Raw genomic sequence first — 25,228 nt, forward strand, 5'->3', positions numbered from 1 at the left:
GTTGAAACAAGACTGAAATAGAAGTATAAAAGTATAAAAAATCCTGAAGTTTAGCTACTTGGGTCCACAATAATAACCCTGGTGTGATCGGGTGTGTGTTAATGACACTCACTGGTATAGTTTTCTGCTGTCACTTCTGTGCTCTTATAGTTCCCCACACTTACAGTAACAACAGAGATATTGTAGGGGCTTCCAGACTGGAGATTGTCCAGCAGGAACCAGTTGTTTTCAATCACAATTGAGCCTTTAAAACTGGACACACTGAAGTTGCACTGATTTTGGTCCATGTCCTCTGGAAAGGGCCAGGTAAAGTTGATGGACTGCACAGACTGAAACTCCACCATGATGGGACCAGGAGGATTGGGAACTGAACAGGAGAAGGAATACCATTTCATTAGTGCTCGATTCAAACACTACAGGCATTTGTAAAATAAGTATTTTAAAAATACATACAGTACATATATATTGTACATATAGTATGCACAGGTTTATAAGGCATGATGTCGATGTAACTCACAAGTGGCGTTGCAAACTTTCAAACCGTTACTTTCTAAACCTCCACTTTTGGTGACCACCACCACACAGTAAAGCACTCCTGGTTTCAGTTTGTGAAACGTAATGTTTCTAGTAGTGTTGCTCAGATCCTCCCTAATAATCAGCAGCGAGTCTTTGTACAGCAGGACAGTGTAGGAGGCCACCTGTCCAGAAGATAGTGTCCAGCTCACTGACATGCTATTTGTGCTTCCTATGGCTATGATGTCAGAAACGTCTTCAGGCTGAGAGAATTACTTCTGGGAGTTAATGTGACAGCACAGAGAAATCCTAAGATACATTTTCTAAAATTGTAATATTTCCACTTTCATTATCTGTGCAGTAACGTCACACCTCAAATTTGGCAAGTTATTCTCAAAGGGGAACTCCACCGATTTTACACATGAAGCTCAGTTTAATATGGAGGTTTCCATACCATGGCTAGACTTAGTATCACCATACACCCTCAAAGATATTCTGTTTTTCAGTCTTTCAAAACACTTTTGTTTGACTAACTTTGGACCAATTATTGTACATTCAGGTAATATATGGAAACAAGTTGACTTAATGAAAGTGCAATACTAAATTGCTGGCAAACCACTTTAAATAACTACTGATTTTGATTTTTGATAAGGTAAATTAATCTTTCTAGCCATCAACAACATATATAAAAAACACATTTTCAAAGCTTTGAAGACCTACTTGTGTAACTTGATGTGCTTTCCACTGTGGAAGTGACCCCTTCTACTACTGTAAATACATTAAAAGTGTAAAATCCTCCAGGGACCAGGTCGCAGAAGGTGTAAGCCTCAGTCTTAGTTGACTCTTTCTTAACCCCGGCATTACGGAGCGCTATCACCTGGTAGGAGTAGGAAGGCTTATAATCATTTGGTCTAAGCCAAGTCAGCTGGATGGCCGTTGTGTTCACAACTCCCACTGTGAGGTTGGTCACTGCATTGGGCACTGCAGCAAATACAGCAGGAAATGTTAATTAATAAGTAATTAAATAACATTTTCGTCACATTTATAATGTGTTATGTAATATACAGTGTTCTAAGGAGATCGCCAGACAAAACACTTGGTTGTTTTACAAATATAGCAAAAAGTACAAAAAGAATTTAATCACTCCAAGCGACACTTCGGAATCCTTTGGTGTCTCCCTGTTGTACTTACGGGTGAAAGTAGAATTATGGACAGCCACGCTCCTTAAATTTTGGGGTCCAACTGTTTCTACAGTTATATTGTAGGAAGTTCCAGAGGAAAGCGAAGACAGCTCTGTGTTATTGACTGAGGAGGTTTTATTTTGTACTTTGCCACCCATAGGCTGGTAGGTGATATGGTAGCTGATGTTTGGAGCACCCGCCATCAAATCAGGAGTCGCCCAAATCAGATGGAGCGAAGAGTTTGTCCTCTGACTGATGATGATGGGACCAGGAGGTGTGGGAACTAAGAGGTATGAATAACAGGTACAGGCACACACTAACTTATTACTTTATATTTTTCTATAATTGCTATGTCAAACAAAACAACAAAATATACACTCAGACTATAATTTGAGGTGCACTAGTACTGACGAATGGTTGGCAATTAAGTTTCTGTTGATCAAGTAATCGATCAATCAATTAACTGTTGCAGCTCCACATGCATCATAACTGTTTGTTGGTACTTCTGTTTTTAGCTGCCTTTTATGAACACCATTTCCACAAACCCAATGCAATCACGCTTAGTGAGAGCAACACTTTACTCCCCCTATTTAGCATTTATAAAACTATTAATACTAACTGGTTTATAATACACTATAATGTGGTTGTAAGCAAATTTAAGTGTTTATTAATGTACTTGTCAACAACTCTTAAGTTCTTCTGTGGGCACCCGTAAGTGGAGACTGGTGTATAAACAGATAATGAATGACAGTATAGTAAAAAAAACAAACAGTGGTAATAATATGAAATATGTCTTCATAAGAGAAGTTATAATTGTTGACAAATACTGAACATTAATAAACACATTCTGCTTACAACTACTTTATAGTGTGTTATAAACTAATTCTTAAATGTTTATATACTACTTGTAAATGAAAAATAGGGGACTTAAAGTAAAGTGTTACAAACGTCAGCAGCTTGGCAGACTGAGCCCAGTCAAGTGACGAGAAAAACTCATTGACAGATTGAGATTTGGATTGCACTGAGTTAGAGAAGTGACATCGGGATTTTCATTTTGAATTGAATTTTATCTTCTAGCTTTTCCTTTTTGTTTGCTGAATCTTGTAGGTTTTGCTTATTATCACAAAAAAAAGATTTTGTCAAAATATGGACCTACTTGTGAAGGTAGTTATTAAGGTTCCTTCTCCTTTGTTTGATTGTTTTACAGAAACAGCAGCCACTGTAATGTTGTACTGGAATCCAGGGATTAAATCTTTGATGGTAAATGAGGTTTCAGTCGTGGTGTTTTCAAAGGTCCCTCTTCCTGAAGCCCACTGAACTGTGTACGAGGTAGCATTGCCCTCTGGTTTAGTCCATTTCAGAGACACAGACGATGTTGTGACTTCAGTGACACTGAGATTCCTGACCACAGCAGGTTCTACGAATGCAAGAAAAACACAAGATGATAATATAATAATAATTCCTCGCTAGGCAAAGCAAAGCATTAAAGCACAGAACATGGTATAAGCACCATCATCAGCAAAAATGTTAGTTCTGAGCCAGAACCCTGATCCAGCACACACACCTCTATGTTAAGAGTTGAAATCATTGCAGAGAGTCTTCTCTGAAAGGTGTCCCCAGCACATTTAAGTGCTTACTTACTTGTGTATTGGGAAACAGTGGTACTCTCTCCTTCAGTGCGGTCATCATCTGCCACTGCAGTGACAGTTATATTGTACTTGACCCCAGCAGTCAGGTTATCAATGGTCTTAAATGTCTGAGACACATTTACAGTCTTCATTTTTTCTCCATCAGTCCACTGTACGCTATAGAAAGAGCTCTTTCCCTCTGGTTCAGTCCAGTTCAGAGACACAGAGGAAGTTGTAAAACCAGTGACAGTGAGATTCCTGACTACTTCAGGCTCTGTGGGAGCAGGATAAATACAGAAAAAGAAAGAAAATTAAAAGAAACTACTGACTGTGTCAAGTACAGAACCTACAACTGAGTGTGTTTCATGACAGGGGAGCACAGTTGCCCATCTAAAAAGCGACAAAAAGATGTTATTTAAAATGAAACAAAATGCTGTTAAATCTGTAGCACTGTGATGTGCCTGCTGATTTTAAAAATCCACTGTACGCTATAGAAAGAGATCTTTCCCTCTGGTTCAGTCCAGTTCAGAGACACAGAGGAAGTTGTAAAACCAGTGACAGTGAGATTCCTGACTACTTCAGGCTCTGTGAGTGACAGAGAGGTGAACGCAATGAAGAAAAGATGACAGTAAAACATAAGTTATCTATGACAAAGCACAGGAATAATACTACACAGGAAAACCACCAGGTCTTTACACTTTCCCCTGTCATATGGAGTTTGACATTAACAATATAACTGATCATCTTACAATGTCAGCCAAAATTAAAAGTGTACTTACTTGTGTACAGAGAAACAGCGGCTTTCGCTCCTTCAGTACGGCCATCATCTGAAACTGCAGTGACAGTTATATTGTACTTGACCCCAGCAGTCAGGTTATAAATGGTCTTAAATGTCTGAGACACATTTACAGTCTTTTTTATTTCTCCATCAGTCCACTGTACGCTATAGAAAGAGCTCTTTCCCTCTGGTTCAGTCCAGTTCAGAGACACAGAGGAAGTTGTAAAACCAGTGACAGTGAGATTCCTGACGACATCAGGCTCTGTGAGTGACAGAGAGGTGAAGACAATGAAGAAAAGATTACAGTAAAACATAAGTTATCTATGAGAAATCACAGGAATAATACTACACAGGAAAACCACCAGGTCTTCACACTTTCCCCTGTCATATGGAGTTTGACATTAACAATATAACTGATCATCTTACAATGTCAGCCAAAATTAAAAGTGTACTTACTTGTGTACAGAGAAACAGCGGCTTTCGCTCCTTCAGTACGGCCATCATCTGCCACTGCAGTGACAGTTACATTGTACTGCACTCCAGCAGTCAGGTTATCAATGGTCTTAAATGTCTGAGACACATTTACAGTCTTCATTTTTTCTCCATCAGTCCACTGTACGCTATAGAAAGAGCTCTTTCCCTCTGGTTCAGTCCAGTTCAGAGACACAGAGGAAGTTGTAAAACCAGTGACAGTGAGATTCCTGACTACTTCAGGCTCTGTGAGTGACAGAGAGGTGAACGCAATGAAGAAAAGATGACAGTAAAACATAAGTTATCTATGACAAAGCACAGGAATAATACTACACAGGAAAACCACCAGGTCTTTACACTTTCCCCTGTCATATGGAGTTTGACATTAACAATATAACTGATCATTTTACAATGTAAGCCAAATTTAAAAGTGTACTTACTTGTGTACAGAGAAACAGCGGCTTTCGCTCCTTCAGTACGGCCATCATCTGCCACTGCAGTGACAGTTACATTGTACTGCACTCCAGCAGTCAGGTTATCAATGGTCTTAAATGTCTGAGACACATTTACAGTCTTCATTTTTTCTCCATCAGTCCACTGTACGCTATAGAAAGAGCTCTTTCCCTCTGGTTCAGTCCAGTTCAGAGACACAGAGGAAGTTGTAAAACCAGTGACAGTGAGATTCCTGACTACTTCAGGCTCTGTGAATGAGAGAGAGGTCGGTGTTGGAAAGAATTAATATTTTATGCTCTCATCACTCATCATTAGTAGTATTATCTGTATATTTGATATCTCTGGTTTATTCATACTGAGAGCACTTTGTTTGCAATCATACAAACTACTGTCAGACATGCTGAATCTGCAGCAATGCTGTGGGTATTTTACTTTTACTTTTTTGTTGTAGACATGGTTAAGGTCTGGAATATAAATGATTCAACAATGAAAACAGACTTACTTGTTGTGGCCTCTTTGCAGCAGTTCAAACAATTAAGGACAATTTGATAGACTGTTCCAGGAATCAAACCATTTATCGAACCGATTCCAGAGGTATTGTTCCCAATGGATAAGGTGCAGTTTGGTCTAGATCCAATCATGATATTTGTTGTTGTTGTTGTTAATGTTTCTGTCTGATTGCTGTCACATTCATTATCTAAGATATAAAAACAAGAAAAAAAACAAGACCAACAAGGAGAATTGAGAAATGACAAATAGATTTTTTTGTAAGAAAAATTTGTGCAAAAAACTTCTTAGTGCCTATATTAAACACAAAATACGGCTTTGTGTGAGAACTTCTATTTCTTTAACTATATAGAGACAAATTAACAGAAATGTAGTACAAAAAACAAAATAAAGAAACAGCACGTGTACTCACTGGCACATTCTGCTTGGGAGATCTGTGGAGACGAGGACAGAGATAAGTAAAGTAAATGATGTTGCACCAGCAGAGGTCAGCATTGAGTTTAAAACAGCTCTAAACCATCAACTGTAAACACAACCAACAGTTCAGTGTCACAGAGCATCGGTAAATTTAGCAACAACAGATAGTACAAGCATGTTGAATTACAATTCTTAAACTATTGTTAAATAGGTAATGTTTCCTCGGTTTCTTAAACACCAGCCTTTTGTAACCCTAGGTCATAGATATAGGCACAGATATTGATATCTAGCCCTAGTTCTTTTTTAATTCATATTGTTAGCCCAAAAGTAGTCATAAATATATTAAGTCTAAACATACTGGAATCAGCCTGTAATATAACCACCATGTGTATGTTTTTAATTAGAAAATCTAAACTTCTAATAAATAATAATAAACTTGTATTTCATATAGCTATAAAGAGAGCTTTGGTTTATTCATCAAGGCACTTCCCTTTCACTTGTGCAAATGTTCAATATTATGAGATAAAGTCCCATTGTAACTGATGAAAAGATCATGTTTGAGTGCCAGTTAGTACAAACAAGGAAGTAGATTAAGAATAATCCCCAATGGTCAGGTATTACCTAAATATAATCATTCTGTGGCCTCAGGTAATGTTATGTGGGGGGCTGCTGTTGAAAACACTGTTCTTCCTCCTTGTAGGATTACATCTGGATGTCTCGTTGATCACAACAAACACTAATATCACACACTCACGCATGTGGATATATTCAACTTCATGTTCACACAACTCCAACTCTGTATTTCTACTGTGGTTATTATCTGTATCCTCCACAGCTCTGATTCCACATTACTTATTAGCTGAAACTTAAACAGCCCAGAGTCACTCACTAACATGTTGCCTTTCCATCTGTTTACCACAAAGCTAAATATTAAACACAGGACATCATAGCTCAAACCTGCATCATGCTCTCCCCCACAAAGGTTCCAGATAGGGTCAATCATTAACTCCGAACACCAACAGAATAGACTTTAGCAGTCCTGCATCACACATGATCTAATCAGGTTATACTTTAAAATGAAATGCAATATGACAATGTTGGGCTGTACAGGACACAGTGAGTATTATTAGGGAAAAAGCTGTACTCGCTCAGTATACAGCATCTCTGACTTGAGACCAGTTGAGCCTAGTCACATTCATACAAGTAAAACTAAACAACAGCAGTCTAATACAACAACCCTACAATTAATCCTACCATCATGAAGGTAATAATGTTCAGTTTTTGTTGAGGTGTTTATTCAACTGTATGATTGTTTTGGAAGCTGTAGTTTGTGGTGCTGTTGAATTGCACTGTGTTGTTGTACTTGTCCACCAAATTTTTATCATGAGTAATGAGTAATAAAAGTAATATTAGAAACACCGCTTTGTATTGACGCAATACAGTTCAACAAAACCACAAACCACAAAAATGACCATAATGTTGAATGTTGTAGGAACATTAAAAGTAAGGCTGCAACTAGCAATTGTTTTCATGATTAATTCATCTTCTAATTAATCTGTCAATGATTTTCTCGAGTAATTGACTAATAATTTTGTCTATAAAAAGTTCAGAAAATTGTGGAAAATGTCACATCATAGTTTCCTAGAGCCCAAGGTGACCTCCTCAAATGTCATGTTTTGTCTCACTAACAGTCCAAAAACCCTAAGATATTGAGTTTGTATGTTATAAAACAGAGAAAAACAGAAAATCATTAGTCATTAAATCATTAAATAATTGGCTGAAATGTTTGGTATTTTTGCTTAATGAATGATATGAACGATTAATCAGTTATTTTTCTGAAAATCGACTAATCGATTAATCAACTACTCATTTCAGCTCAAATTACAACTATCACAAAGGTAGGTTTTATTACACAGAGTTGTTATATTTAGTAGGAATAAAAAAACTAATTATTGTGACGGGATTAGTGCCTAAGTAGGATGTAAAAGATTTTAGAGAACGATTAGATATATTAAGCACTTTTCACACTTTATTCTATTTCTTGCATTAATATTATTAGATTAATAATTCTGTTTTGTTTTTTATTTCAGATACTGACTGGAAAACAAATCAGGAGCTTAGATTGTCTCCTTCCCATTGTGTTAGACTGCATTAGTTTTACCTGGGTTTACCTAATAAACTATAATAAGCAGCTGAATGTATTTTTTATGTAGAGAATAGGCCTAACAACTCAAAAATGGTCAGAACAGGAATCTGAGAAAGAAAAAGTCCATTCTGCATTAAATGTTGCCCCTTTTCGCCAACCGGAGACATGCCTTGCCGTAATTTTTCTTTGTAACAGTGACCCTTCCCTTCCTTCCAGTCCTCTATTCTTGTTTCTGAAGTACAACGGTGCCACACAGTGGTCCATGAGGAGTTCAAGGGTTCAGTAGTTTGAGAATCTGGTGAAGGGTGTTTACATAGTGTATGAGAAGGTTAGTACAATAGAAGATATTGTGTGTTGAGACACATTATCATCCATACAAGTATAACATACATCTCAGTGAAATATAATTCATATGTGTGTGTTTTTCCTTTTACGAAAGTCAGTATTTGATTCTCAAAAGCCTTTTTGAAACCTAAAACATGAACCAACCAACCAACCATTACTATTGGGGTTATGGGGAAAAAAATCCTGTCACTTCAGGTGGGTTTTGTAAATTAACAGAAGGAACAGCCTATATGAGGAAGTATACATCTGCATGACTGTACTTCTGCTGTTTGTGCAGTGTGTTACGTGCGTGAGCTCCACACTAATGTCCTGTCAGAGAGAGAGAGTGAATGGTTGTTTCTCACAATTTCTCACTAAACGTAATTTAGCGACACTTATACTTCCCCCCTATAGCAGATGGTTTTCAAGTGATGAAAGAGCATTCCCCACAGTGGTAAAGTTTCTTTGTGGCATTTTCAACATTTTACTGTAATCTATTTTCTGTTTTGTCTCTGCAAATCCAACATTTAGCAAATATTGCAAAGAAATACAAACATCATCATTACACTAATGTGGGTGAAGCTATTGAGTGAACAGAGACAAACGTTCCCTAAAATTATACAAATCTGCAGAGTGAAGAGTGACCTTGTGCCAACTTGGAGAGTGATAGAGATAGATAGATTGGAGAGTTCAAGTCTGTAATCTCAGATTTCAAAGAGCTAAATGACCTCTCAAAATTAAAAATACTCCTAGGAGAAGGAGACAGGGCAGATCTTGCTGCCCAATATATATCAACATGCCACAATCTGAGGGACAGTGAGTGACCTAGACAGACAGACACACACACACACACATTCATAAAAAGAAAATGTTGCAGTGTTTATGTAGTTTTCACTTATTTATATTTTTAACTGCAAGTCCACAATTCTTTTATTATTATTATAATTATGATCATTATTATTATTATCTTATCTTACTTATCCGTATATATTTTAATAGCACATTTCTTTTGTTTATGTAAATGTTTTTATTTTATTTCACACATGCTCTGGCAAAGTTAACATCTGTTTCCCATGCCAATAAAGCCCAGTTGAATTGAATTGAATTGATGACAGTTTGTGCTAAAATATACTTATAATGCTGTGGAGAACTGTATTTAGTCACTCAAATCCATCTGTACATAAAGAATAAGCCTGGTAATAACTATATTTTTCTTATTGTCAGCAAATCCACTGAAAAGACCAAAAACAAAAAAGAACTGATCCTACTAACAAGTATTTCCCATGTAGCGTATCCCTCTGTGTTATAGAGATCCTTTAGCCTGTGAACCAGACGGATCCCCTGAGCTCATGTTTCATTTGCTCTGGCAGATACGTCTGACCCCTCGCCATTCAAACAGATTTCCACCCATTCTGGATCTGGTCGGGCCAATCACAGGCGTTTATCTAATATGGGGTGGGTTTGATATGATGACTGACAGAGGAGCATTACCAGTCCAGATTTGAAATTACACGTCACACGTTTTGCTGCTCTGATTGGTTGATACAGCGCAAGGCACCAGGCTCACGAAACTCAGATCAAACTGTCAAACTAGGCAGTGCTGATCAAATATGAATCAAGATTCTGTTACTGCATTGTCTATTTCCTACCTCAAATGTTTTCAGAAACACATTTTAGTGTCCTGTTTAGCTGTAATTTGAGAAAGTTTGTGACCAGGCTGCCATTTTTTTCCTGCTTGAAAACGGAGCGCCCAACTTGCATATGTCGCTCAGCACGTTTCGTTGCTCTGATTGGTTGTAGGCTAGGTCTTTCCAATAGAGCTCAGCAGTGAGGTTCCGGAAGTGAAAATCCCATTAATATTCTGAATAGAGATTTTGATTATTAGCCATAATGTCATAACCATCCACTGTAGACTTACCACTTACACTTTACACTTTACTACCCACAAGTGTTAAAGCGACATCTCGGATTGGTGGAGCTAGCTGTTACCATGGAAATGTTTACCGCACCCATGACCGCACCTGCAAACATGCAAACGGCTAATGAGCTTTTTTTTTTACTTTCAATGGTTTATGTGATGCATATTTCCTTCACTCTTAAAATAATTATGTACGCAAACCTTTGCCTTTTCTTCCATTTTCCAATCTTCAAATGTTTTATGATCACGATTCATTTCGTAGTTGGTTGGCTTGGTTCCAGGCTTAAAGCTCTTTATACAAGGATTTTCTAAAACGTCAATGTCATGAATGAATGGAAAATCTAGTTCCAGAACCGGAGCCGTTAAAATAGTGGGTGTTCACTGCTGTATTGCGTCCACAGGCATTTTGCACTGCGCCCGTTGATAACGCTCCTTGAAAATCAAAAATTAACTGAGAGGTTCCAGACTAATATGCATTTGCAAATCTAGAAATCCATTGATGTCCAAAAACTATTGAAAACGCATACTGTTAAATCAGCCACACCTTTGTCATGGGGTTCATTGACAATCTAAAAATACGCCTTATCCTTTAAGTGAGATTTTTTGAAAGTATGTTCAAGCAAGTCACTGAAGTAGAGGCTGCATTAAAGTCTCCAACAGCTAACTGTCCCAGGCAGAGATACAGCCATGCTAATTCCCATCACCGGAAATGGGACTGCACCAGCTAAGAAACAAAAAAAGTTCATAATGTTAAGTTCTTTTAACTACCTAGTTTCTATTGACTAAGTTGGATTTAATGAATGTTAACCAGTAAAGCTCTTTGTGTCAAACTGTTACTGTTAGAAACAACAGGCAAAAAAGGAGGTTGCCGAAGCTTCACATGCTAACCTAACTAAACTTCAAAAACGTGACACTTTCAAAAGATAAAATGGTTATGATTTAAAATGGTTTAAATTAGTATTTGTAATGACAGAGGTCACTTGCCTTCATGACCCCACAGAAAATTATCACCAAGCTCGGCAGTTCTTGCCTTTAGCTAACCAACCCTGTCATTAGCTTAGTTTGGGTTTTATGGCCTGCTGAAAAAACATTTTCAGTTCAAAATATTGATAAACACAAGTGTGTATGTAGGCCTACTAAATGTCCAGCACCAAATGGCAGATAGACAAGCTAGACAGAAGGCTGAAGCTAACTAGAAAGTCAAACATGTAGCTGCTAAAGACCAAGATATTTTTTTTGGTGTGAACCAAAACATCCAAAGGAGAAGAGTAAATATTGGACTTACATTCATCTGGTGGTGAGTGAGCTTGTATTCCACAAATGGAAATAAAACACTAAAGGAGGTGGATGATTACAGTAATGTTCTTTGTTAAATTTGTGCTTTTCCTGCTATGGCAAGTTGAGATGCCATGAAAAGGTCTGTATGCTAGGCAGCGTGTCTGTCAGTTTGTTTTTGGATTCTTTTGTCCCCAAGTCACCAAAAGGTTTTCATGCAGTTTAGATCAAGAGTGTAGTGGGGGGAGACAAACAGTGGAGCTTACTGAGTCTATCTGACTTTAAAACATTAAGAGTCAATGTTTCAAGTTGGATCAGAGATTTTTTATTGGTAACCAGTTAACTACACAACAACTGATACTTTGATACTTGTACCTCAAATTTTAAGCCAACATGGATGAGAAGTCCTTGAGTGAATTTAAAGAGAACTCGGCAAACTCCATCTACTGATGAAGATCATGTGATATGATCAAAAGCTCCAGAACAGCTACCAATAGGACCTTGTGGTGAGATTGTTTTCTCAACTGCTGTTTCCGAGGTCAAGAATGAACTCTAAACCTCCACAACAGATATGTTTAGTATCTGGTAGGTGGATATATTTAGTAAGCTCTATTTAACAGTTTGTGTGGTGGAAGACATTTTAATTCAGTGGTACATAAACTTTGAATTTACGAACAGCTGTGGCTGGCTCCAGATAGAAAACCGCTTGCTGTCTGTGTCTGAACAGAATCTGACAAACTAAAACCTCTTCAAGCTCCACAAGAATATGATAAAGGTCACATACCATTATGTGAAAGCTGGGTCTTAATCTCATGTTTTACAAATATTCATGTCAAACTGACCTCTGGGGATGTGACTTTCTCTGAGCTATGATTCTCAAATGTTTTATTTCCCTTGGCACTCGTCCTAAGTATCCCTTATTTTCTCCTTACTAAACAAACAAAACAACGTCTCAAGCCATTACGCCTTGGCACTGACTCAGAGAGCAGAAATAATCCAAGCTCCCATTTGGGGAATACTGCCTTAGAAATACTGAAGTTCAAATAATGGATGTCATTTTTTTATGCATTCCACTGGGACTCAGCCCCACCCATGTGCACATCCTAGTCTCAGTCTCATGCTTTTGCAGGACCTTATAGGATCACTTGGATTATTGGGCAATTCAATATGGTTGTTATTTTTTCTAACTGATATGTGTTAGATATACTGTATGTTCTAATGTATGTATGTTCTTTATGTAAAACCACTAATAGTAGCAGCTTATTATAGTATTGAGTCTGAAGATATACAATTCTTAGAAGCTTTCACCATCACCATCAGACTTTCACTTGAGGAGCAATATTTATTTTTCATTGTGAAACCTACTTGGCTGGGACTTTGTCCTATGTAGTATATCACTGCCCTTTGACTGGGCCCATCTGCAGGAGGAGGAGGAAATGGCTGTACTGACCACTATATAAACATTACATCAACCCTAAAGGCAGCCCGCCTGCTACTCTCTGATTCCTTGCCTTTAAGCTGCTCCTGATAACACCCCAGTTCCTTCCTCCGTTATAACACTCAGACCCAAAAACAATCAAGAAATCACCTTAAAAGCTGTTTGCTCAGGGATCAGCCCATTTAACCTTAGCTCCTCATAATCTGATAATTTGGAACAAAAAACATGAAGAAAAAAGGAATGCATAACACGTAACATTCCTGCTTCTTGAATTACGCAAAGCTGCGTAATGTAAAAGAGTTGCTGGTGGTGCCCTTGTTGACTTGCTGAGTGGAGAAAGTGGATTCCTCTACAGTTGTAATTTCTGCAAAATCGTGTTATCTGATTCAACATTTCTGTGTGTGTGTGTGTGTTTGTGTGTCTTGATGATTAGCAACACAAAGCAAGCAAGGTTCACAAGGAAGAAATGCATAATGTTGTCGATAGTATTCTTCTCCTTTCCTTTATTGATTTTTCCTTTCCTTCTTCTATTTGACCTTTTCCGGAATAGCTTTTTGGGTGCATATGGACTGTGCTTGATTGACAGTTCTTTTAGCTCTGTTACTTGTTAGCTTTGTCACCTGTATCACTATTATTAGTTCATAAAGTTTGTTGTTGTCATGTGATTCCCAGCATAGCTTCACCGAACTTCAACCTGACTAGAGGTCTAACTGGGGGAGTAATTGAAATCACCTGTGTGGATGTGCAGGGCCATTAAACGTTTTGACATATATACTATTTCATCACTAATATTGCATATTTTCAACTAACATTTCTCCTTGTGTTTAACGATTTGAGTCAGCCACAGTCATAGTGAGATCACAGTGTGAGTAAACAAAATATTTCATAAAAGAAAATGACTTTTGTCTGCGTATTCAGCTTTAAAGACTGCTTGTGTGTGTCTGTATCTGTGTGTGTACATATAGTATATTCAAAAGCACATCACAAGCCAAATCCTCTCTACTAACTTTCCAATTCAAAATGCTAAAGTTCATCTCCTGATGCAAACATCACATATAATGTGTAGTGAGATTAATGAAAGTTGCAATTCTCACTTTCTTCTGTCAGCTTCTAATAAACTGGTAGCTTGTTCTCTATTTAAAGTTCATTGCCTCAGTAGCTCATGAGCGACCTACTCATTGTTTCTGTTCTAAGATAACTTCCTGGCACTTCCTGAACCCACCCAGAGACTCCTGATAACAGATGTGAACAACATAAAGGATTTTTAAGTTAAGCACTATGCTGTACTTCATATCTCCAGCTCATTAAGGTCAAATAAAGGACGACAAGAGCCACACGGCATTAGCTAATATATCAACGGTTGTCTCACTTAAACTGGTCTCGGTTTTCTTAAAGACATTTTAGAGCATTGCTGCTGCCAAAACATCCCTTGACAGACTGTACTGTTCCTTCCTCTGTAGTGTGCAATGTGTAATTCTCTCACGCCAATGTTGTATTGCAGGCTAATTTACATTCAGTCAGAGAGTTTATTAAAGGAATACACTTGATTTTAACTAAAAAGTAAATATCACAATTGGTCGTGTACAGTATTAAAGTTTGTTTGTAAGTGTATCAATGACTGATTCTGCCTTGCAACATTGAGATCTTTGCCTCCGATTAATTCACAATTTCAGGGGAACCCATGACCTTTGACCTCTCTTAAGCTACAAAGCTATGAGCAGTTGACACCACAGAGCACTACAAAAGAACCCATGCTGCAGTTTTAAAGGGTCAGTTCACCCACATAACAAAACCATTTTCTCATATACCTCCAGTGATCAGTACTTCTCTTTCAGTAGTCTATATTTATAAATAAAAAGGCCCAAACCATTGCTAATTAACCTATATTCAATACCACAACGCATGGGTCAAAATCTGGATCCTTAATGATCTGTGGACATTGGAGTTTTTTGAAAATGGTGATACTAGTATATACTACCCTATTAAGCAATGACTACTGATGAAGATAAAATATTAAATTAATGTACATTATAAACTACTTAACCCTAAGATCTAACTTATTATCTGCAGTGGCAGTTGTAACACTGATTTTGATGAAATAGGAGTTTTTAGGTACAGAAAATAAAAAAATAAAAAAGTCTTGGTTCCTGTAATTTGGACCACATCTACTGCTGATATATTATTTTTCTACATGATCCTTTTAGGGTGTGTGTTTTTTACATATTTTGCATTCTGTATTATATATGATACAGCATTTGCAAGTGATAGCATTTCTGTGAAAATACAAAACTTTGCAAGAGAAATTCAATATGAGTGTCCTCCTGTGAAATACTATAGGAACATGAATCATAAAAAAATGCCGAAAGCAATGTCTAAAAATATCCACTGCTTCCAAAAACTCCCCGCGCATGACGGCTTTAGCAAGTGTGAGTGTGTTTGTCTCCAGGTACAGTATCAGCCTCCCACACCACAGTCCTGCCGCTGCTATCGCGGGCCATCAGAGGCTATGGAAATGAGTGACGTACTATTTTCTGTCCTCAGCATTGTGCTGCGCTGTTCAGAGTGCTGAGCTGCTGGCTGCAGATACCCATCTGAGTATAACACACTTGCCATTAGAGCTTCCTCCTAACACTGCTGGCCATGCAACAGGAGGAACATGTGCATGAATGCATAAGTACCCACAGGCTCAGATTCTGGATACAGAGGGCTAGGCCATTACGCTAATCATAGAAGTGTGATCAGCATAAAAGTGTTAAAGTGGAGCGTGGGGTGTGATGCGTCTGCGGCAAAGGAAGAGCAGAGAAAGCATACTGTATGTTTTGTATTATTAACTGGCTTCTTTGTGCTGTAATTTAGGGTGGGATTACTGCCTTTAAATTATTAAAAAACTATAACTATACATGTCCTTTCCCTTTTAAAATATAGATTCTAAAGAACAATGTATGCTGGGATAGGCTCCTGTCCCATGTGACCCTGGACCATTGATAAAGATTAATTCATACATGTACTGAACATCTCTACATTGTCATCCTTGTGCTGTGCCTCTAGCATGGCAAAGAACAGCGTACTTTTAGTTTTTAAAACCAGAGATTTCAGCACCTGGTTGTCATTGGTATACTGAGAAATAACCCTATCAAACTGCCAAAGATAGCCTGTAATATGGTCATTTTGTACTATAATATGGTCATTTTGTACTATAATGGGGCATTAAAAATCTTACTTGAAGCACTCTAGCACTCAATCTGGAAATGCAGTGTGACCGTGTGATAGAGAGACAAGTGAAACGAGAAAAACAGTAATTTTTCATCCCCACTACAGCCTTGCCTAGCCATGATTTGCTCAGAGGCCACTGGTAAAATTATAGCTATCTGCTGACAATAAGGCCTTTGAGGCTGAGAGAGGAGCCTGTGTCTCATTTACATGGACTGGGGAACTGTGACTCTTTGTAATTCGTTTTGTAAATGCTGAGCTTCCAGTCGCAACCCTGGTCGAAGGCAGCATGTTTGGGGATGTTAATTTGAAACTGGACTGTCTTGATACAGTTGAAGGGGCGTTGGGAGTGGGTGGAGGGTGCAGCATTCCACAAAAGAGAACTTGACTTGTGACTTTTGCACTTTAGATCAATAATGGGATGCAAGACACAAGGAGGCTTATGCTTTCTAATTTGGATACAGTGAGAAGAATACATTTTGGAGAGGGACACTCGTGTTCAGATGCACATCACACATCATTAAGTCATCACACGTCATCCACATTTTACAGTAGTGCAAGGTATCAGAATAGCAGATAGCCAGAAAGACAGTGTTCATCACACAGAGCCCATAGCCACATACGGGACAGTTCTTGTAAGCGTCACATTTCTTTGTTCCAAGATGTTTCCCATAGATAGCAACGTCACCATTCTCTCATTTCTGCATGTTGCAAGGAGGCCACAGACAAAGATAGAGAAACAGACACAGTGGATGGGAACAGAGAAAGGCTGCATACCAAAACTAATGCAAAGTATTGTACTTTTCCTGGGTCATTTGCTAATGAGTGTCAAGCTTTGCATGCACTCTCTCTTGCCTATAAACCACGCTTTATTTTTTGGCCTATTTTTAATCCCTTTTCAAGCAATAATATAAATAACTGCGAATTTATGCATGTGTCAATCTACAAACTACAGTATGTACACTGTAGAAAAGTGGGGGAGGGGCATCAATTGCTAAAACAGCAACAAAAACAGATCAGTTCATCATGTTTTAACAAAAAACTTTTCTCCATAAGACTATTTTGCACATCTTTAGAAAAAGAAATTATTATATGTCGTTATAACGAGTAAATGATCAAGTCAAGGCTACAAGGCGCTATAACCTACTCCACCTCAGGTAAACTGACACTGACTTGTTAATGACAAATTAATTAAGTTTAATTTCATGTCAGGAATGACAAGGTGAGACTTTACTATCTGAACCACAGGCTGCACAACTGACCACATCAGATGGTTTTGTCTTAAAGGCCCTACAAACCCTGCACACGTGTTTTCAATTATTTTGCCTTATTATACCTCTTCAGAGACAGTAGTGTTATATGTGACTGATCAGCTGGAGGGACAAAAGGCTGCATGAATTATATTAAGTCCTGGATGAGGCTGATCTGTGATCAACTCCAATAGGTTTAACTGGACATGGAACAAGAGATAGAAATAATACTGTATCACTGTACAAACAATGACATCTTTTACAACACATTCATGACAGACAAGGAAGGCAATATAAGCCTAGTCGGCCTACGAGATACACAGACTACTGACAAGCATCATGGTGTTGACATGTTTATCAATCTCTGACAGCTGCATGAATATAAGGTCAAAAATCTAAAATTATCTTTTTTTAAAAGGGGAACTCAAATTTAAACTAAACAGAACACCTTACCAGAAACATTCACTTTAAACAGGTAGTTAACATACAGACTGTGTTAACATATTGACGTGTAGTTAGGTGGATTATTAACTTTATTAACGGTGGGAATACGACATGTACAGTATGGAAAATGTCAGTACGCAAAAACTTTCCATTAAGGGAAGCATAACATTTCCCCTTTTTCTACTGTAACTTCCTTTGTGCTTTTAGCCAGACTATGTTTCCAAATGTAGTTTTTTTTAAATCTGACTGCTAGAAACTAAATTTAACATCTGATTCATTCTAAAGACTACTGAGAATAATCCAGATGATGACCCAAATGCATACCTGTACTGTTTTCGAAAGCAAAGACATGTGGTTGTCCCTAAATTGCTCTGGTATTAAGTATAATTAATTAAGTTATGATTTACAACTCATCCTCTCTGGAAAAGAGAAGAATCACAATATGTTTGGTCCCTTTGAACTTTGGGTTTTGTGTTGCTCCGTATAGCCATCATCAACAACATCTGACCACTAAAAGATTCTCTCTCTCTCTCTCTCTCTCTCTCTCTCTCTCAATTCAATGTTCAAATCAATTGGGCTTTATTGGCATGGGAAACAGACGTTAACATTGCCAAAGCATGGGTGAAATAACAACATACCCCTGATCATAGCTTCAGGCTCCGGGACCTCAAATTTAAAGTGAAACAATACTGGATTCTTTTCTTACCTTAACAACATTTATTACAAAAGAAAATGGGTTCTCATAACAAGTAATAATTTCTTAACATTAAATGAGAACAAAACTCAAATCCTACTAGTCGGCTATAAAAGAAAAAGAGAAATGCTGTTTAATATTCTTGGGAAACTGACTCCCTGGATTAAATCTGAGGTTAGTCCTGTAACATTTAGAAGTGATTTTAAGGTCCTCCTCCTTACATACAAAGCCCTTAACGGGCTAGGACCAAGCTACATTGCTAACGCCCTTGTTAACTATATGACTTCAAGAACACTGCGATCATCTGCTGCTGGTTTATTGGAGGTTCCCAGAAAAAGCCGAAAGAAAATCGGGGATGCAGCCTTTGTCAATTTTGCCCCAAAGCTCTGGAACACACTACCTGTAGATATCAGGGAAGCCAGCTCGCTAAAATTTTTAAAAGAAAACAAAAAATGTATCTCTTCACTTTCACTTTCCTGATACAGGCCAGAAACTGCACTTTGCTTAGCACTTATGCAGTGCTGCACTTCTTTTAAAATGCTGTATTTTGTTATACATTCTATGTATTCTATTTTTTACTTTATTTTTATTATTATTCAGTGGTTTTATTTTCCAATTCTATGTATTCTATTTTCATCTTTATTTTATTTTTATTATTATTATCAAGTGGGTTTTATTTTCCAAGTCACACATTTTATCCTTTGTACACCTAAATATCCACCCAAACCCCCTCCCTTAGAGGTTATGCGGTATAAAACCATCATATCACTTAGAGAAAGGATAGTCTAGAAAGTGGTTGTTTTCTAGTTAGGACACACTCCACATTATTGATGCCACTAGAAAATCTATCTAGACAAAATACCTTGCACCGATCCCATTCCCTATATCGATATCTGTGCCAATACTATTTTGTGGATGCCGACATACTGTACATTAAAAACTGTTTCTTTTTCAATATAATACTCTGTCCTGTTCCTACCAGCCACCCAATGAGTTCCACTCAGTGAGGTTTACAGGTGTTAAATGTGGATATTGGGAGAGAAAAAGTTGAATCTGTGCATCCCTGAAAAGGACTTCCTGATGTAATGCACTTTGGCTATGGCCAAGTGTGTGGAGTAAAAGTCTAGAATCAGCCAATTGGCAGCACCAGACCTCATTAGGAACAGATTATTATACATTATATTGTACTCTTTTTGAACTTTTTAAACTTTTATTAGAACTTCTCACTGTAGTTATCAATACAATGCATCTACTAATTACTTTAAAATTACAAGAGGTCATGACACACACCTCTCTCTGTCTGTTGTATTCCATCAGACTGTAGTTGCACCTAATAAACTGGTAAGTTAGTGTGAGTCCCTGGTCAATAACTGCAACTGCTTGAATCTGTCGCTACGAGTCTCAAATGCTGTTTTTTCGCTCACAAATGACAAATGTTCTGCGTGCTCTCACTTTTGTACCACATATCTCAGTGAAATGTGGAGCAAAAGTGAGTTGTGAACCTGTAGATCCAGAGGCGGGCACTGTTCAGAGATCCCTTTTGGCCAATCAAAGGAGCTCGTTTGGACGCCTTTTGTCTATCGTTTTTTCCACCCAGTTTAAATGAAACCACGTCCACTTCCGTGTAGCTTGGAAAATAGCGACGTGGGGCCCTGAATTTGATGAATTTACTGTTTATCAGATTGCTGAGTAATGGGAAACGTTCATTCTGAAGGACTATGAGTTAACAATTTGATCAAGCATACAGGCTATATTATGTGTAGCTCTGGTTGTGTCTGTATTTTTGTTGACACCCGGCCTGTTCATTCTGTGTGGCATTCTGCAGCTGCATCTATATATTTATATATAGAGATTATATGTTATATTATATTAACATATAATGTCCAGTTATTCATTGTAATTATTCATTGATCCTAAGTGAATAACGCTTCATGCTGATTTTTACAATTGAAACTGATATTATACATTATGTGCAATAAACATTTTAGTGGAACTGCTCTACTGACAGCTGGAATTGTGTGCAGTCACAGTGTTAGCCTATTAAAAAAAAGAACTTCCACTCGCAAAAATAAGGACATGCAGAGGTTATATTCTGAGGCGACCTCATGCTGTGTAATATTTGAATGTGAAGGTAAAACCGTTGTTCCAAGAAATGACTGAAAGCGCATAAAAGCAGTTTAGATAGTCCTGAGTAACAAACTAATATCCCATCAGGATTTCTGACAGTAAACCTCTGCTAATTAATGACTTCACATTTTTTGATATGGGGTGCGTGAATGCGTTTTGCACCATATTCACTGCAGCAACTGTAGCAAAAATGTGAGCTTATGGGTTTCTTGATTTGTGATTCGTAGCATAGGACTTGTGCACCTGCAATAAAGAATGTGAGATGGTGTAACTGTTGTGATTGTGTTTGTGGGAGAGAAAAAAAATTCTACAAGTTTGCAACTCCTCCGTGACTTCAAATTTACTGATACACATGTGACTATTTTCTACAAATACAGATTCCACTGTGCTCAGTTGTTTTGCTCCAGTAATACCTTCATACCTGACCCCTTTGTGTTGGCCCCACACATCCACACATGCCATTCTCAACCTCTATCTGTCTCTGTCTCTGTCTCTCCAGAAAAACCAGTGGGACAAGGACAGGTGGGTCTGGTGTTCTGTTAGGTATCCATACATTTTAACACATTTCACACTACAGGCCAGGTCACTGGATACCAACCTGTGCAATCCTGAGTAAATAATTGACCAATAAAGAGATTCAAAATATAGAATAAGTATGGCATTAGAGTACTTGCATGAATTATTACAAAATAATTAAGTACCCAAAAAAAATTTTTTTTATTTTTTTTATTTTAATTTTTAATTCTATAAATAAATCCAACATCGTTAGACCTAATATATTCTCTCCACGTCTTCCAAAAAATAGCCCACCATTGTTAAACCTCGCCAGCTGAAGGTCGGTGTATTAATTACTTGCTGACATAAATTTAAATCCAATTAAAACTCTCAAAGGACCATCATTCATCTTATTGTGTGCCGTGACAGTCTCCAAACCTTCTTTGCTGACACCAGGATGAAATAGTTTTGGAATTTATATTTTTCATGAACTTTTCTCATGCAGTCTGCTGCACCAACTTTGGAGTAAGTAAATGACCTTACAGCATAGCAGCTACCTGCGCAACAGGTGCAGTCACACGCCTGTGGTAAAGAAAAAACTGACCTTCATCATCCAAACAAAGCGCCCTGTTGTCGTTTCCCATGAACCAAACTGTACCACCTGGTTTAATTCTGTGCTAAATGTAAATGAATGAAAGCCTTCTACCTTGAGCAAAGCGCAGAAGACCAGAAGAGTCCACAGTGAGACGCTGAAGCGCAGCAGTGGCTTCATGATGCCGCAAGCTTGGGGAAAAGATTCAAGTGACTTTTCTACCAGTTGAGTGCTTTCATGTCCAGACTTCTTTCTGGCTTGAAATGACAAACCCTTGAATTTATCTCTCAGTCCTAACGCACTCCGCCAAGCTATCGCTTCATCAGGAGAAATTGAGAGTGCGAAACTTTTTTGCGTTGCTGTTAACAGGGAGGAGCCGCGGCCGGGCGCGTCACTCGGGGAAGTTTTAGTTTGCCACTTCTCTCATCATCAGTTCACCCCCTTCTGCTTCTGTATCACCGCCGATGTGTCACAGCTTCAACCCGGCCGACATAGCCTGATCTGTGGACTATGAGGAGAAATGAAAAACAGTCATCCCACATTATTGCCATAGCTGGCCAAGCAGAGTAAAGGAATGCGTCAGCGGGGTCCCTTTACTAACACCGCACAAAGCCGAGCAGCCAATGCAAATGTTTGTTGGAAACTTCCCTGAAGTTACTGGCCTAGTTTCACTGCCACAAACAAGTGATGCCAGTAATGGCCAGGGGCGTAGCTAGGAATTATGGGCTCTTGATTAGGAGAGGGGACTTCAGGCAGAAGGACACAAACCAGCTATTTGAATGTTTGAAATGTTTGAGGCGAGGGTATTCAAATGGTTGCAAACTGCAAATTCACTGCTAGATGCCACTAATTCTTACACACCGCTTCTTTAAGTCAGTAATACACATACTGGATATTCCGCGTGCATGTTACCTGACTACCCACAACAAGGTGAAATAACGTCACAAATGTTGCACTAAGCTTTGCCATCTTTACTGTACTTTGAACCTACAAGAAATTCATGTGGCTTTATGGCTGCTACTTAGTTGAGCTGATTAGACCTCTTTTCAGGACTGTGTGTACAGATTGTGTTTGATTGATCTCCTCCTCCCTCTTTTAGCTTTGTTGCAAATGTTTTGAAGGGACAACTTATACCCAGTGTTGGACAATAATGCATTTCTTAGTAGCCTAATATGTTATAGTAATCTGATCACTACATAGAAATATAAAATATATCTTCAGGAAAGAGTAGTGTAAGGTGTAGTTCAATCTAGTTGAACTTTGGCGCAAGCGAAAGCCGTCGTGGTGCGGCCTGTGTAGACATCTGTAACTGTTCCGTTAGACGTGTGTGAGATGAGAAATGAAAAATGTGATTGCCTCCTGTATAGACACGCCATTGTTACAGGGAGTTATTTGGAGGAGTCTGGTGCATGTTAGCTTGGCGCAGGGGCTGGAGGTGTGGGGAGGCAGTTAGCCTCTACCGAAAGAAGAGAAATGCGTCTTGGTAACTCTAAAGTTGTCGTATTTATGTGTTGTGAATTCTTAACTGGCTTGCCAATCAGGAATCAGCTGGTTTTGTTCAGAGTTGGCGGGTATCTGACGGGCTGACGATAAGATAGCTGTTGATGGTCATGGAATATGTGACATGTGGGTGTGGAGTAACGAGAACTATAAGTATTCACTTTTGCTGTGGGGTAATTAGTAAAGTAATGTAATTACTTTTCCAATGAGTAATATGTAATGAGCAATTAATTACACTTTTAAAGAAACTTGCCCAACACCTTTATGATTTTTTTGGTGACTTCAGCAAACAGATAAAACCAATGGAAAAATGATGTAAAGGACACTGACGCCTACAGTTCTGCTGAAATAGTTTTAATTTTATTCAGAGTTCAGACTCATTTGCAGAACAGTAGTGCTGGAGCTGGTAAAGATTCAGTTTTCTATTAAAGGACTAAAAGGACACCTCAGTGTAGTTGAAGGGTGGTTTTGAACCTGCTCGCCTACATTTCTGCACTTCCTCTCTGTTCAGTAAAGAATCGGGAATAAAATAAAATATGGTAGTGTGTATGATATGGGCTAGTAATCTTTATCAGCTTTGCCACAGAGCGCTGTACAGGAAACAGCAAATAACAGACAGCTCTTGTGCATGGCTCTCTATAAAAACAGCAAGCAATCCACCTTGTGACAATATGTAGAAGAAAAGAATACCATTTTAAGCAATTGTGGTGATACTTCAATATTATAAATCAATACTTGAACATTAAACTGATCGAGTGCAACATGTCATTTAAAATGTATGGATTATGGCACTAAATATTCCAGCATCTCCTTCTTTCGCCCATTATTCTGTTTTTGTTTCTTGCCTTCATCTCCCATGCTTAATTCAGCTTTCGTAAGTACGTTTTTTGTTTTTGTTTGTTTTATTAAATTTATGAGTCTGTGTTAAAGCTTTAAATGTTCACACCATAGCCCCCCTCCAGCACTGCTCAAAAGTGAATTTAAAACTTCATCAGTCTTCAGTTTGGGTGTGCTGTTAATCTATCACTGCAGAGCCACAGCTGCTACAACAAGGAAGTGATTAACATGTTGAAAACACGATTATTACTTGAGCATTTGACACTTGGGACTAGCCTTCCATTTTCCCATCAGCATTTGCATTTTGAAGCTACATTTGAATTCCTTACATTTGACAATATTTAAGTCTCTGCATGATAGATGTTTAGCTCTTGGGAACGATGAAAGTGAACTTGTGTGATGCTGCACTTTCTTTAAACAACACACAACATGGCTGAATAGAAGTTTGATATGACTTTTTTTGTTTTAAGGAATGCCCTGTTCACATTCACAGAGTTGCACACGCTTACACCTGGAAGCTGCCCACTACAACCACAGCCTGACCTGACAGCCACAAAGTAGCTCGACTGGACCAGTTGGGGATTAAAGGGCTATGCTTTCAACAAACGACTAAATATTTACTAAAATATTTGCGTGAAGAAAGAAAAAAGAATTTGAGAGAGAAGTTCAAACCCTAGTTACTTTCTCACCTCGACACACCTGGCCAACCACTATGTGAAGTGGGCGTGGATGTTTGATTGTCGGTTTCAGAAAGTTGCTACATTTGTCGAACACGGCCCCCCAATTCTGTCATCGGAAACGTAGTGGTTGATAGCTATCTCCTCCTGCCAGAAGGAACTGGCCACCTTTTGGCATTAGTGTTTACAGCAGAGACTTGGATTAGCTGTAATAATACTTTGAAAGAGTTTTTATAGATGTTTTGATTCTTGGTCTCCACTGGAATCCATTCCAGCAGGCTGTATTCAAGTTGAGTACAACCTCTTTTAATATGCAAGCAACACACAATCACGAGCGCTTGATACTCAAAAGA

The 25,228-nt window shown here is 38.2% G+C and overlaps 1 protein-coding gene across 8 annotated transcripts in view; it reads right to left on the reverse strand.

The window, feature by feature from the left end:
- LOC122874263 (receptor-type tyrosine-protein phosphatase eta-like) overlaps positions 1-22,460 on the reverse strand; it is a 33,605-nt gene extending 11,145 nt beyond the window's left edge. For 2 of the 8 annotated variants that reach the window (XM_044191871.1, XM_044191870.1), the window contains exons 1-11: positions 21,976-22,453; positions 5,944-5,965; positions 5,527-5,721; positions 5,012-5,272; positions 4,557-4,817; positions 4,102-4,362; positions 3,336-3,596; positions 2,851-3,111; positions 1,705-1,977; positions 1,234-1,494; positions 113-367 (exon numbers count right to left, since the gene is read on the reverse strand). In XM_044191871.1, the coding sequence (XP_044047806.1) occupies positions 113-367; positions 1,234-1,494; positions 1,705-1,977; positions 2,851-3,111; positions 3,336-3,596; positions 4,102-4,362; positions 4,557-4,817; positions 5,012-5,272; positions 5,527-5,721; positions 5,944-5,965; positions 21,976-22,041 (2,377 nt within the window). In that variant the 5' untranslated portion in view covers positions 22,042-22,453. Of the gene's footprint in view, positions 1-112; positions 368-1,233; positions 1,495-1,704; positions 1,978-2,850; positions 3,112-3,335; positions 3,597-4,101; positions 4,363-4,556; positions 4,818-5,011; positions 5,273-5,526; positions 5,722-5,943; positions 5,966-10,336; positions 10,353-11,621; positions 11,782-21,975 lie in introns of those variants that run through there. The other 6 variants (XM_044191875.1, XM_044191872.1, XM_044191873.1 and 3 more) reach the window with 6 other exon arrangements.
- Positions 22,461-25,228: the final 2,768 nt, after the last annotated feature.

The sequence above is a fragment of the Siniperca chuatsi genome, linkage group LG4 (genome assembly GCF_020085105.1).
Source record: "Siniperca chuatsi isolate FFG_IHB_CAS linkage group LG4, ASM2008510v1, whole genome shotgun sequence".
In the NCBI taxonomy this organism is placed as follows: Eukaryota; Metazoa; Chordata; class Actinopteri; order Centrarchiformes; family Sinipercidae; genus Siniperca; species Siniperca chuatsi.